Raw genomic sequence first — 13896 nt, 5'->3', positions numbered from 1 at the left:
AAACACCGGCCTCTGCTGTGATTCATCAAGTGTCACAAGTTGATCACTGCCTGTTAACACCCGATGATTGGCTCCATGAAAGCAGATAGGCAGTCGCTTTATAGCCTGATTAGGCATTAATATACTCATAGAATAACCATTATGAATTTTTTTGTAGTAATTTTTATTTTTTTAGATTAACATGATCTGTTCTATGCACCTAGAATATTAATATTCTCAACAGCCCTTGCTGGATAATGTGCTGCCGATAACAACTTTACTTTTAAGCAAGCGTAAAAAAAAGTAATTCAATTCGACTTTGTGTTTTCCTCACTATCTGCATAATTGGTACCTGCTTTAGTCAAGCCAAAAAGTGGGAGTCTCATTCCCAATTATTGTCCTGTGGATATGCACCGTAAGGTCAGTCATTGGCAGTATCGGGGCAGCGTTCATTTAGTGAGAAATTGTTTGTATCTCTAAGATCTGATTGTGTCCATGAAGGTCAGCAGTGTAAAATCCTATTGTGTATCTAAACCCCAAGTACACTGGGGACATTATTAATGGTCTTTATCTCGTGATCGTGCCAGGGCATAATCATAGGAAATTATACCCCAGGGGACTTCATGACCTAGTTTTACCAACAAAGATGGACTAGAACTGCTCCAGCAAGCTCTCGGATTTCTTGCACCTGCCCATCTTGTTTCAGGAGGATATTCTTGATTATTTTCTTTTTAATATTTTTTAAAATGATCTCTTCTGTTATAGAGACATTAACAATAGTGGGGGCCCCAACAATTACTGAAGCATCCAGTCCCCTTCATTATTGTGGCATTTGCAGTAGGCAGCACGGTGGCTCAGTGGTTAGCACTGCAGTCTTGCAGCGCTGGGGTCCTGGGATCAAATCCCACCAAGGACAACATCTGCAAGGCGTTTGTATGTTCTCCCCGTGTTTGTGTGGGTTTCCTCCGGGTTCTTCAGTTTCCTTCCACATTCCAAAGACATACTGATGGGGAATATAGTTTGTGAGCCCCATCGGGGACAGTACCAATAATGTCTGTAAAGCGCTCTATAAGTGAGTAAAATAAATAAACCTATAACACATTTATCTCCTTTTTTAAAAAAATAAATAAATTTGGGACAAACTTATTCTCTAAAGTGTAATGCTGCTTTTAAACCAATATTTTTGTTACCCGTTTTTGTGATCTTCGGTGTGTAGAAGAAAATACTGCAGCTTTTTGAGTAGAGTTATTATTTTTTATAATCTGCATCCGGTTACTGTCACAAGATCCAGTGTGACCGTGGCTTATGCTGCTTTTCCATAAGGCTTGCTGATATACTGTGTGGCAGTGGAGTAGAACAATGTGTCTCATTGTTGCATTATTCATGTATATATGCATTGTTCTTGCCTTTTAGGTTGCAGTTTCTGTTCGCCATCCCCAATGAATTACATGCAGATGCCAATGCTACAGACGTCCCATTGTTTGTCAGATCAGAGAATCCTCTCCTGTAGTCTGTCCTGAGCTGCAGAAAGAACAAGTCTGTTCAGCTCATCAAATAGCTCAGATACCAATATTCGTACTCACTGTAAGCAAAGTGCGAGACATCTGATCCATGATGACAATCCAATTTAGTACTGAGAATGGTTATAGAATAGTCAACATACCTGTATGAAGCGAGACTACAGAAAGGATCAGAGGAATTGTAATGTTGAATATATATATTAGTGTGTGTGTGTGTGTGTGTGTGTGTATGTGTATATATATATATATATATATATATATATATATATATATATATATATATATATATTTTTATACACATTATATATAATATACATACAGTATATTCATCATATTTGCTTAATTTTTTTCCCTTTTATTTCCTGCCTATTGTCCATTACTGTGTTTTGTTGGATTAAAAAATGTTACTGATGACTTTGCTTTTTTGTGTTCTAGGAACTGGAAATACTGTGGTTATAATGGTTGGCTACCCAAAAGGCATGGATATCATGGAGCTTTTGAGACGAAATATACCAGTAAAGATGATCATCACTGTTGGCACCAGGCATGTTCAGGAATTCATCAGTGGCCAGTCGGTGGTATTTGTAGCGATTGCCTTCATCACAATGATGATTATATCTCTTGCCTGGTTAATATTTTACTACATCCAACGCTTCCTATATACCGGAAATCAGTATGGAAATCAGGTGACTATATAGTTTTGAGGGGTATAAGCTGCTGCTAGATCTCCCCTCTTGCGGGCACAAGGCAATGGGCATGTTAAAGTCCAAAATAGATGCTTCTTTCCCCTGGCTTCTATGTGCACGATATTTCTCTCCATTGACATCTGCTGTCAAGGGATGGTCTGGTGGCCCCTCCATACACCTGAGATCATTGTCTGATTCCACTGAAATTGTGGCTTTATCCAAACTTTTTATTATAAGTTACCAATTTTAATCTTTATTACTATTCGATTGAATGAGTGTGGCTTTTTAACTTGTATTGCTGCATGAGCCACCACATGAGTGTATATATACACCTAAAACAAGATACTTACAATTGTGACAGTTTATAAAGTTATTGTGTGTTTTGTTTTGTTTTTAATCTGTAGTTCAATTAATTTGCTTTGTTTTAAAGGGTAACCGGAAGGAAACCAAAAAAGCCATCAATCAGCTTCAGTTGCATAGAGTAAAGAAAGGAGAAAAGGTAATAAGAAATGTATACAAAAAAGTTCATCCCAATGTTTTCACTATATTATCTTTTCAGGCAGTTTTAACACTTGATAGAATTCTTTACGGATAGTTTGCAATCGCCTTTTGAGTTCTTTTGTTAACATGGCAATGTGATCAGACTCTGGGTAGAACACAAAGGAATCAGGAAGGCATCGATCTAATGTTTTTAGGCATATAAATAAAAAATAAAAACCGCTTTTATTGTGAGGGTATATTTATTATATGGTTTAAAACAAAAGCATCGAAAAGAAAAAAGCATCCAGCTCGACCAACTTGGTGAAATGGCAAGTTAATTCACCAAACTTCATACCTGAAGGATATAATTCATGGTATCATGATTAAGGGAGCTTAGTCTCCAGAAACGCATCGATACCACCACTTGTCTGCCATTGTACCGAAGAATTTTATCCTCTATGTATGAAGTTTGGTGAATGAACTTGCCATTTCACTAAGTTGGTCAAGCTGGATGCTTTTTTCTTTGGATGCTTCACCCCCTGACACAGTGGGTCCGTGCTCCCAAGATCAGGATGCATTGACGGGTGAGCTGGAATTTGTCTTTTTAAAACAAAAGCCCACAATGATAATTTTTTAGACGTGATCTAAGAAGGAGCCACTCCCGCACCACTATAGCACTGGAGTAGTGCTACTAACACACTCTCCCTGTACCATTCTATCTCACCGCTGTCTCCATCTTTTATCGACACTGCTTCTGTCTCGCAGTGCCATCTTGTGACCTCAACTTCTGATTGACTGAAAGTCAGAAGTAACAGTCACAAGTGCTCAATGTAAGTCAGTGAGACACAGAACGAGGCTCTCATAGACTTATACTGAAAAGCGACCTCTGGCTCTCTCCAGAAAACACTGGAGCGAGTCGACAGGTCACAAACTGCTGAAGACTGACCGTAACGGCGCCGATATCAGAAGATGGCGGCTGGAATGTAGAATACTAGAGGCGGGAAACTTAGACTAGAAGCACCACTCCAGTGCTGCAATGAAGTGGTGCTTTAAGGCTGGGCTCACACAAGCATACTTCATGGTCCATGTATGGTCCACAATGCCTGGACTGACTGCTGGTTTCCCAAACCAAACTTGTATGACATGTATGAGGCTGTTGGTTCATATTGGAAGATCCAGACCCGGTTATTGCAGTCTATATACCAACTGTGAAATACACTGATGTGAACTCTTATCAACTCTCTTAACAAATGTACAAAAAGTTATTGAAAAGGGCCCTCCCCATATGGATGCTGATTACTCAATGATGAATTGTTCTCCTTTTTCTGTTGTGATTCATAACTGCGTCAATATTGTTTTGTACAGTATAATTAAATACTGGTTGGAACAGATCATCCTACTGAATATTCAGTCCTCTGGAATCTTTGACGTGGTCGGGGTTCATACAGTACGCATTATGTTCATCCTCTCTATATGCCGCCTGTTCAGTATTAGCTCCTCTCTGGTCACATTTGTACTTCTGCAGACCTATGAGTTATGTGTTAAAAACATGCAAAAATGTGCCATGCTTTGTCTGCCTAAATTTAGATGTATGCATTTAACATATGTGATGTGTTCATCTATGTCTGTATACATTTTACTAGGGAAAAAACACGTTTTTTTTCCCCCAGCTAGTTTTTACTGGTTTAAATAGGCTTAACTTCCTTAATTTCGGCATTAAACCCGTGGAGAGAATGTGTCTAGAGTAAACTTTTTTTCACAATCAATTCATTACACTCATATACTTTTAGACATATTGAAACTTACTGTTATAGCTTTCAACGATATTCTTTTTATTTGGGGGATTTTTTTTTAACAATTTTTGGGAAGGGCATTATAGTTATAGTCAATAAGGTAAGTAATAAAACATAGCATACTGATCTAAAACTTGAAGAAAAATCAACAGAGAAAAAAGGGTTAAGCTCCTGTCACACTCAGCGACGCAACAGCGATCCCGACAACGATACGACCTGGTAGGGATCGTTGCTGCATCGCTATGTGGTCGCTGGTGAGATGCCAAACAGTCAGATCTTCCCAACGACGCAGCAATGATACGGCGACCCGTAGCGACCTTTGTAACGATGTCGGCGGTCGTTGGGACCCTGTCACATAGCAGACGATTCAGACCTCGATGAGGGATGTACTGTGTGACGCTGTAGTCAAACAGACGTGGATTTGCGGTGCCTTTTCCGCGCCCCCTCAGCTACGATTGGTGGTCGCTACTGCGTCCTGATTGGCGGCCTTGCCTTAAAAGAAGGCAACATAGTAGCGCTTCTGTTCTTTGTTCCTGACCGCGTGCTGGTTTGAAGAACCGTTAAAGAATAGATAAATCGATGTGCAGTCGCAGCTGGAGAACGCTACTACGATCTGCAAACCAGCATGCGGTCAGGAACAAAGAATGGAAGCGCTACTATGTTGCCTTCTTTTAAGGCAAGGCCGCCAATCAGGATGCAGTAGCGACCACCAATCGGAGCGGAGGGGCGCGGAAAAGGCAACGCAAATCCACGCCTGTGTGTCTCGCTTCTGAGTCGCTAACGAGGTCATTGGTAAGGTGTCAAACATACCGATGCATGCTACCCAGCGGGACCTGAGCAGTCAAAAAATTTCCAGGTCTTTCCGACACGACAAACGATCTCACAGCAGGGGCCTGGTCGCTGCTACCTGTCAAACGTAGCGAGATCGCTGCTGAGGTCGCTGTTGCGTCACAAAACTTGTGATAAACATGGAGAGTATGGACAGGGGAAAAGATCATCCTTATAGAAACAATACCTATAATAAAACAATTTTCAGTTTGCTTAGTTAAATATGTAATTATACTTCTTTGCATATAATAAGACTTTACCTAAAAGGGGGCATTCCGACATGAAGAAAGAAATGGGTTCCAAGATGGCCATGTGGAATAGTATTTTTTACCCTTCGCCACGACAGCACCCACTGGAGGTATCGGATCCGCCCCATTTGGAACAGGAAACCCTACAGGAAAGATAAAAGGGGCGGTCCGCCTTTCCTCCTCAGTTTTGGTTTCCTGTTCCAAACGGAGCCACGTTCCTTCAGGAAAGCATACCTGGGCCATGCATGCCGCCTGTGCGGTCTCCACGCGAACGGCAGGGGCTGCGGTCCGGAGGCAGCGTCGGGGGAGACTCCGTTAGACGGCTCCCCCCTCGTCTGGTGTATGGAGGGTGATGGCCGGGTCCGGGGTGGGCCGCCCGGTCTCACCCAGGAGCGCGTCGGTGGCACCAAGATGCGCAGACCGCCGCTGCTAGGAGCGGTAAGTGCACCAGTGGCGCGAAGAGAAACCGGCGGTGGCATGGAGAGCGCGGGCCGCATACAGAAGCTGGGGCGCGGTAGCCGGCCGGCGCAGAGGCTCCTGACCCCTGGAAGTAATGATTGAACTTCCGGGGCAGGGTGGCTGAGAGCGCGACGGCGCATGCGCAGTGATCCCGGGGAGGAGGAGCGACTTCCGGGGGCAAAAAAAAAAGACGAGCAATCTATTTAAACAGCGCCGCAGCTGTGCGGTAGTGAGCCATGTCGTCCCCAATGGAAGCGCACGCTCCAGCAGGAGACTCTGCGGGGAGCAACTCCACCAGGGACTGCAACGCTAGGACAGACACCGGCCGCAGGAGCGAGACAGGAGAGTCAAGACCTAGGATGGGATCTCAGCCATCCGATCCGGTAATATAATGCGTCACTGGGTGAGTGTGCAAAGTATATACTCTACCTATTAAGCTGACCTCTTCCTACCCCCCCCCCCCCCCCCCTCCTTTCGGCTCCACTTTCCAGACAAAGAAAAAAGAAAAATCTAAGCATAAGGAATGCGCATTATGCTCTGAACCTCTCCCTGACTCCTACCCCAAAAAGCTCTGCAAGCAGTGCACCAGAGAGACTAGGCAGGGGTCCGCAGTGTCGTCAAAAGACATCCGAGCCATAATCGGGGAGGAAATACAGGCTATCAACCGTGCCAGTACTCCCTCACCCTCAGAGACTAGAAGCAAAAAACAGGTGACCCTCAGCTCAGAGTCAGAGGAAGAACAGGGGTTAATCTCCGACTCCTCACTCACATCCTCGTCATCATCATCAGACATGGAGGGACGGTCATGTTTTCCCCTGGATAGTGTGGATAACCTGGTCAAATCTGTGAGGAGCACTATGGGGTGTGAGGAACCAAGGGGTGCCCAGACCGCGCAAGAAATAATGTTTGCGGGGTTGGCGGAAAAGAAAAGGAGAGCGTTCCCAGTGATACCGGCAGTTAAGGCCCTAATAAAAAGAGAATGGGAAAAACCTGATCAAAGAAGTTTTCTCCCATCGGCCTCAAAGAGGAAATATCCTTTTAGCGATGACGAGCTATTAAAATGGACCAAGGTGCCAAAGGTTGATGCCGTTGTAGCCTCTACCTCAAAACAATCTACTATTCCCGTAGAGGACGCAGGCTTATTGGCAGACCCGCTAGACCGTAAGGCAGAGTCATCATTGAAAAGGTCTTGGGAATCTGTCACTGGTATTTTGTAGCCAGCACGTGCACCGCCAGATCTATGCTTGTGTGGTTGGACCAATTAGATCAACAAATCGAGCAGAAGGTGTCAAGAGAAAAGCTACGGGCCGCTATTCCATTAATCAGAGGGGCAGCTGCCTTTATGGCTCATGCTTCGGCGGACACTCTGCGGCTGGCAGCAAGATCGGCAGCTCTTGTGAACAACGCCAGGCGGGCACTGTGGATGAAGAGCTGGAAGGGGGACGCACAATCAAAATCTAAGATTTGTGCAACCCCGTGTGAGGGTGAGTTTCTCTTCGGGAAAGCCCTAGACGACATACTCGCCAAAGCAAAGGAGAGGAAGAAGGCGTTCCCTGACTCTTCTATCCCTTTCTATAGGAGAACCTTTAAAAGACGACCGTTTGGAAGAAGGAGGCAAATGGATAGATCAAATAGATGGGCCGCAAAGGAAGAAAAACAGAAGGGTAGCATGTTCAGGGCTTCAACATTCCGGAGGGAAAATAAAAATTAAAAAATCAGACCCATCAGTAGGGGGTAGATTAAAATTTTTTTTTTCAAAATGGCAAAAAATAACTTCGAGCCCATGGATCTTAGGTATAATTAAAGAGGGAATGAAAATAGAATTCCTCCAAACCCCTTATGATTTCTTAATCATAACCCGCCTTAACTCTTTAGTTCAACAAAAGGCCCTCGAAGAAGAAATTCGGAGCCTACTATCAAAGGGGGTTTTAGTGGAGGTCCCAGTGGGACAGGAAGGTAGAGGATTCTACTCTCCTTTATTTTTAATTTCCAAACCAGACAGTACGTTTAGAACGATTATTAATTTAAGGAAGCTTAATACGTTTATAAAAAATTATAAGTTTAAGATGGAATCAATCAGATCCACCATAAAGCTTCTCTTTCCAAACTGTGTAATGGCAGGAATTGACTTAAAAGATGCTTACTATCATCTTCCTATCCATGATAGATACCAAAAATACCTAAGGGTCGCAGTGGTGTTCGAAGACAAGATCCGTCATTTTCAGTATACAGCCATGCCTTTCGGCCTCTCTACAGCGCCAAGAATCTTCACCAAGGTGATGGCAGAGGTGATGGCCTATCTTCGCCAAAAAGACACTCTAATCGTACCTTACCTAGACGACTTCCTAATAATCGGCAACTCGGTCACCCAATGTACCAAACGTGTGGCTGACGCAATCTCATCTTTGCAGGATCTAGGTTGGATCATCAATATACAGAAGTCCAGACTCGTTCCGCAATCCCTCCAGATGTTTTTAGGGTTCCAGTTAGACTCCACAACCCAGAGATGTCTACTTCCTCAGGTAAAGATTGCACTCACAAAAGAGAAAGTAGAGGCAGCCATAGATAGACCACACATGTCTCTGAGAGGGGCAATGTCGCTATTGGGGTCGCTAAATTCCTGTGCCCCAGCAGTCTGGTGGGCCCATTATCATGTCCGCACACTTCAGCATCAGATCCTCCAAGAGGACAGGCGACATGGTGGTCACCTCGAGAGCAAGATAACCTTAACTCAGGAGGTCTTGACTTCTCTAAAGTGGTGGCTAGATGATGACCATCTATCCTCAGGAGTCCCATGGGTCATAGTACCATCCTGCATCCTAACCACCGATGCTAGCCCCCATGGCTGGGGAGCCCATATGGGGAATAGCTTTTGTCAAGGAAGGTGGAATAGAGAGGAAGGGGAATACTCGTCTAATTTAAAAGAGCTGACAGCGGTATACTATGCTCTACACCATTTCCTTCCACAGCTCCAACAGAAACATGTCAGGATCCTATCGGACAACACCACTACAGTGGCCTACATAAACAGACAGGGAGGTACTCGATCAGAGACTCTGATGTCTTCTGCGGCAAGAATCTTAAGCTTAGCCGAAAGTTGTTTGTTGTCCCTCTCGGCTCTTCATATCAGGGGAGAGAACAACCAAGAGGCGGACTTCTTAAGCCGACACACACTTCGGCAAGGGGAGTGGTGCCTCAACCGCCGAATCTTCAAGGATATAGTAACTTTATGGGGACAACCTCAGGTGGACCTCTTTGCCACGAGGGAGAACAGACAGATAAAGACGTTTGCTTCCCTGTCTCCATCAGATCACCCAGACATAGTGGATGCCCTCCAAGCCTCATGGAAGTTCAAGCTGGCATATGCCTTCCCTCCGTTGATTCTCCTGCCACAAGTGATTCGGAAGATCAGAGAGGACAGGGCGAGAGTAATCCTGATAGCACCATTCTGGCCCAAGAGGCCGTGGTTCTCGTGGCTACGAATTATGTCAGTGACAGATCCTTGGGTCCTCCCTTCGATTCCCAACCTACTCTCCCAAGGCCCTTTCATCCACCCCCAAGTGGACAGCTTACACTTGACGGCGTGGAATTTGAAAGGCAGCTACTAAGATCAAGAGGGTTTTCTGAAACACTGATTGCTACGCTCCTACAGAGCAGGAAGGAGTCCACGACCCAGATTTATACAAGAATATGGAAAAAATTCCTACAGTTTCATATAGCACCCCATACAGCAGAAGTCCCGATAGTTCCTATCTTAGAATTTCTACAGAGAGGGAAGGACTTGGGCCTGGCAGTAAACACTGAAAGTACAGGTGTCCGCGTTAGGGGCACTGTACGGCCATAATATAGCAGGAAATAAGTGGATATCACGATTCATCACAGCCTGCGAACGAACAACTCCAGTCCACATACCTACAATCCCCGCATGGGACTTAAATCTGGTCTTAGACGTCCTGACAGAGGAACCCTTTGAGCCGATAGACACAATATCCCTCAAATACTTGTCACTCAAGACTGCCCTCTTGGTAGCGCTGACATCTGCTAGGAGAGTGGGTGATATCCAGGCCCTGTCCATAGAGCCACCCTTTTTTCAAGTATACCAAGATAGATTAATATTAAAGCCAGACCCCTCGTACCTGCCTAAGGTATCAACAAAATACCATAGATCTCAAGAGATACTCCTCCCAACCTTCTTTGAAGATCCCTCCACTCTAGAGGAGCAGAAATTCCACACTTTGGACGTCAGAAGAACTGTCCTAAAGTATATTGAGAGGTCTAGAAGCTGGAGGCAGTGTAGGGCTCTGTTCGTTTCTTTTCAGGGCTATAAAAAAGGGTACGGAGTCACGAAGAGCACCATTTCCCGATGGATCAGGGATGCCATTCGTTTAGCCTACTCCGCAAAAAATGAAAATCCTCCGGAAGGCATCAGAGCGCATTCCACTAGAGCAATGGCGACCTCCTGGGCCGAGAGGGGAGACGTTCCAATTGAAACCATATGTAAGGCGGCAATTTGGTCATCCCCTTCCACCTTCTATAATCACTATAGACTTGACCTTTCATCAACTTCTGACCTAAGCTTTGGCAGGACGGTCCTTGGCACGGTGGTCCCACCCAGGTGATGGTCTCTGGAATCTCTCCAGTGGGTGCTGTCGTGGCGAAGGGTAAAAAGCCGGATTACTTACCGGTAATGCTCTTTTAATGAGTCCACGACAGCACCCGCTCACTTCTCTCCCTGCTAAAGATATCGATAATAAAGTATATCTGCTAAAGATGGATAAGTAAAATTTAGATATGCAAAAACATTGCCTAATCCTTGGCGGTCCTCCTGGTACTCTGAAATGCAAAACTGAGGAGGAAAGGCGGACCGCCCCTTTTATCTTTCCTGTAGGGTTTCCTGTTCCAAATGGGGCGGATCCGATACCTCCAGTGGGTGCTGTTGTGGACTCATTAAAAGAGCATTACCGGTAAGTAATCCGGCTTTTTGAAAGAATTATTTCTTAGAGCGCAAGAATGTTCAAAAGAATTGGTAGACATTCTTTTCATTATTTCTGAAATGGAAGGAACATCTATTGATTTCCACATAGATGCTTAAAGTATTTTTGTTACTGCAAATAGCTGGATTGTGAGATATTTAATTTTTTGGGGTGTCTATTTAAATCAAGCAAGAACAAAACCAGTTGAGGAGATAATTCAACTACAGAGTTGTTAATATTGCTTAATAAATTAGCTGCTTATTTCCACAGGTCGATTACTGTTATATGTTTCAATACGTTTCCCATTGAGAAAAATAGGATGTGTATTTTCTACGTCTTTTTTTTCCTTGTCTCCTAAGCAAGTATAAAGTAGAAAAAGAAATGTTTTTAAAGATATTAAAAAATATAAAAATTTAAATCATTCCCCTTTAGCCCCATTCAAAATAAAATGTAAAAAAATACACTTAATTGGTATCATTGCATTAACAAACGTCCAATCTATCTTAATATATAATATAAAAACAATTAATACGATCAGTAAACGGTATAATGAGGAGAAAAAGAAAAAAAACGCCAGAATTATTATTTTTTTTTTGGGTGCTGTAACCGCCGATCAGAAAATCGTATCTACCCCAAAATCGTATCAGTAAAAATGTCAGCCACAAAAAGTAAGCCGTAACCCAGCTCCAGCCCCAGATCCCGAAAGATGCAGACGTCACTGTTCATGGAAAATTGACTTTTTTTTTTATTTAATTTTTTTTTTTTTTTTTTACAAAGTTTGGATTTTTTTTCACCACATAAATAAAAAAAAAATAACCTATACATGTCTGGTATCTACAAACTGGTAATGACCTGGAGAATCATAGTGGCAGGTCAGTTTTATCATTTGGTGAATATGGTAAAAATGTGAAAAAAAGTGAAATTGCACTTTATTTTTAATTTCATCTCACTATGAATTTTTTCCTGTTTTCCAGTACACTGTATGGTAAAACCAATGGTATCGTTCAAAAGTACAATTCGTTCCACAAAAAACAAGCCCTCATACAGCCATATTGACAGAAAAATAAAAAAGTTATGCCTCTGGGGAAAAAGGGGAGCAAAAAACAAAAACTGAAATTCCCAAAGTTGTGAAGGGGTTAAGCAAGAGGCACCAATAATCAAACAACACCATGAAGACCAAGGAGGTCTCCAAACCAGTTGGGGACAAAGTTATTGAACAGTACTAAGTCAGGGTTGGAATCTAAAAAAAATAAATTTTCTGATTATCCCCCGAAACACCATCAAATCCATTATCGTCAAATTGAAAAAACATTGTAGCACAACAAACCTGACAAGAGGGGGCCGCCCACGAGTTTCTCATCCCGGGCAAGGAGGGCATTTAATCAGTGAAGCAGCACAGAGACCAAAGGTAACCTTGAAGGAGATGCAGAGTTCCCAAACAGAGACTGGATTATCTGTCCATATGACCACAGTAAGACATACAATGCATTCAGGTGGCCTTTTTGGAAGAGTGGGCAGAAAAAAGCCTTTACTTAAACACAAAAATTGTAAGGCTTGTTTTGAGCTTGCCATAAGACATGGGAGACTTCTCAAATGTATGTAGGAAGGTGCTGTGGTCAGATGAGACCAAAATTGAACTTTTTAGCTACTAAGGTAAACGCGATGTCTGGCGCCAAACCATCACAGTTCATCACTCCAAGAATGCCATCCTCACAGTGAAACATGGTAGTAGCAGCATCACACTATGGGGATGTTTTTCAGCAGCAGGGACAGGAAAAATGGTTTGACTCGAGGGGAAGATGGATGATGCGAAAAATAGGTTAATTCTTGAGTAAAACCTGTTTCAGTCTTTCAGTGATTTTATTCACCTTCCAACAAGACAATGACCCAAAGCATACTGCTAAAGCAATACTTCAGTGGTTTAATGGGAAATTGAGAATATGTGGTCAGTGAAGTTTGCTATTCACCAGAGGAAACCATCTAGCTTGAAGGAGCTGGAGCAGTTTTGCCTTAAGAAATGGGCAAAAATCCCAGTGGCAAGATGCAGAAAGTTCATAGAGATTTATCCAAAGCGACTTGCAGCAGTAATTGCCACAAAAGGAGGCTCTACAAAGTACTGACTTTAGAGGGGTGCATAGTTATGTACACTGAAGTTTTCAGTTATTTTGTTCTATTTGTTTCACTATAAAAAGAAAACCAAATGTTCACAGTTGTAGGCATGTTCTTTACATGATCTAATGGAGACTCACAAAAACAGTGAAATAACACGAAAAATGCCAAGGGGGAATTTTGCATCTAATCTATTGAAGTGCTGCCTAAATTTACAGCTGGACTGTAAGTTTAATAAAGTCATACATAATGAAGGGAGAATATTCTGGTAGTTGTAGAGTTTCTGTGTGTTATTTTCATTTATTAACTGTCATAGCCCACATTTTTCTTAATTTCTATTAGTGCGTGTCCTAAAATGGTTAATACATATTTGAGGTTTTTTTCCTCTTTCATTCTGTGAGATCATCACCACATTTGCCACTTGAAATGACAGTTTTACCATGCAGCCGCTATGATAAATGTTGGGTCAGGAACTTGTACTTATCTGGAACATCAATGTATTTTTATATCTTGGCTCTGGCTTACTTTTATCAATTATTATTTGCTTTCTAAATATTATGCTGACCAAATTAGAAACCACAAATCTCCTAACGTTTGCAGAGTGATTGCCCGATGACTCAGTCCCGTTCCTCCCATACTACGGCACTCTTGTGTTGTTCTTCAACTTGTTTTATGGACTAGTTCTGTTAGACCAGAATTGGTCTGGACAAGTCAATGTACAGATGTCAGAGCTGCTTTCGTCATCCAGGACTCTAGAAATATTTGGAGTGTAATATGTGCAGGATGTGACTCATTTCTGCTTATTGGATTGTTGTGTAGGT

At 42.9% G+C, this 13896-nt stretch overlaps 1 protein-coding gene across 2 annotated transcripts in view; it reads left to right on the top strand.

The window, feature by feature from the left end:
- The window catches only part of LOC141053622 (E3 ubiquitin-protein ligase RNF149-like), a 68753-nt gene that overhangs the window by 54641 nt on the left and 216 nt on the right, over positions 1-13896 (top strand). For both annotated transcript variants that reach the window (XM_073550638.1, XM_073550639.1), the window contains 2 exons: positions 1935-2185; positions 2616-2684. In XM_073550638.1, coding sequence (XP_073406739.1) covers positions 1935-2185; positions 2616-2684 — 320 coding nt within the window. The remainder of the gene's footprint in view (positions 1-1934; positions 2186-2615; positions 2685-13896) is intronic.

The sequence above is a fragment of the Dendrobates tinctorius genome, unplaced genomic scaffold (assembly GCF_039654945.1).
Source record: "Dendrobates tinctorius isolate UK_male_01 unplaced genomic scaffold, ASM3965494v1 ptg000166l, whole genome shotgun sequence".
In the NCBI taxonomy this organism is placed as follows: domain Eukaryota; kingdom Metazoa; phylum Chordata; class Amphibia; order Anura; family Dendrobatidae; genus Dendrobates; species Dendrobates tinctorius.
This window is presented reverse-complemented; position numbering and strand designations above follow the sequence as displayed.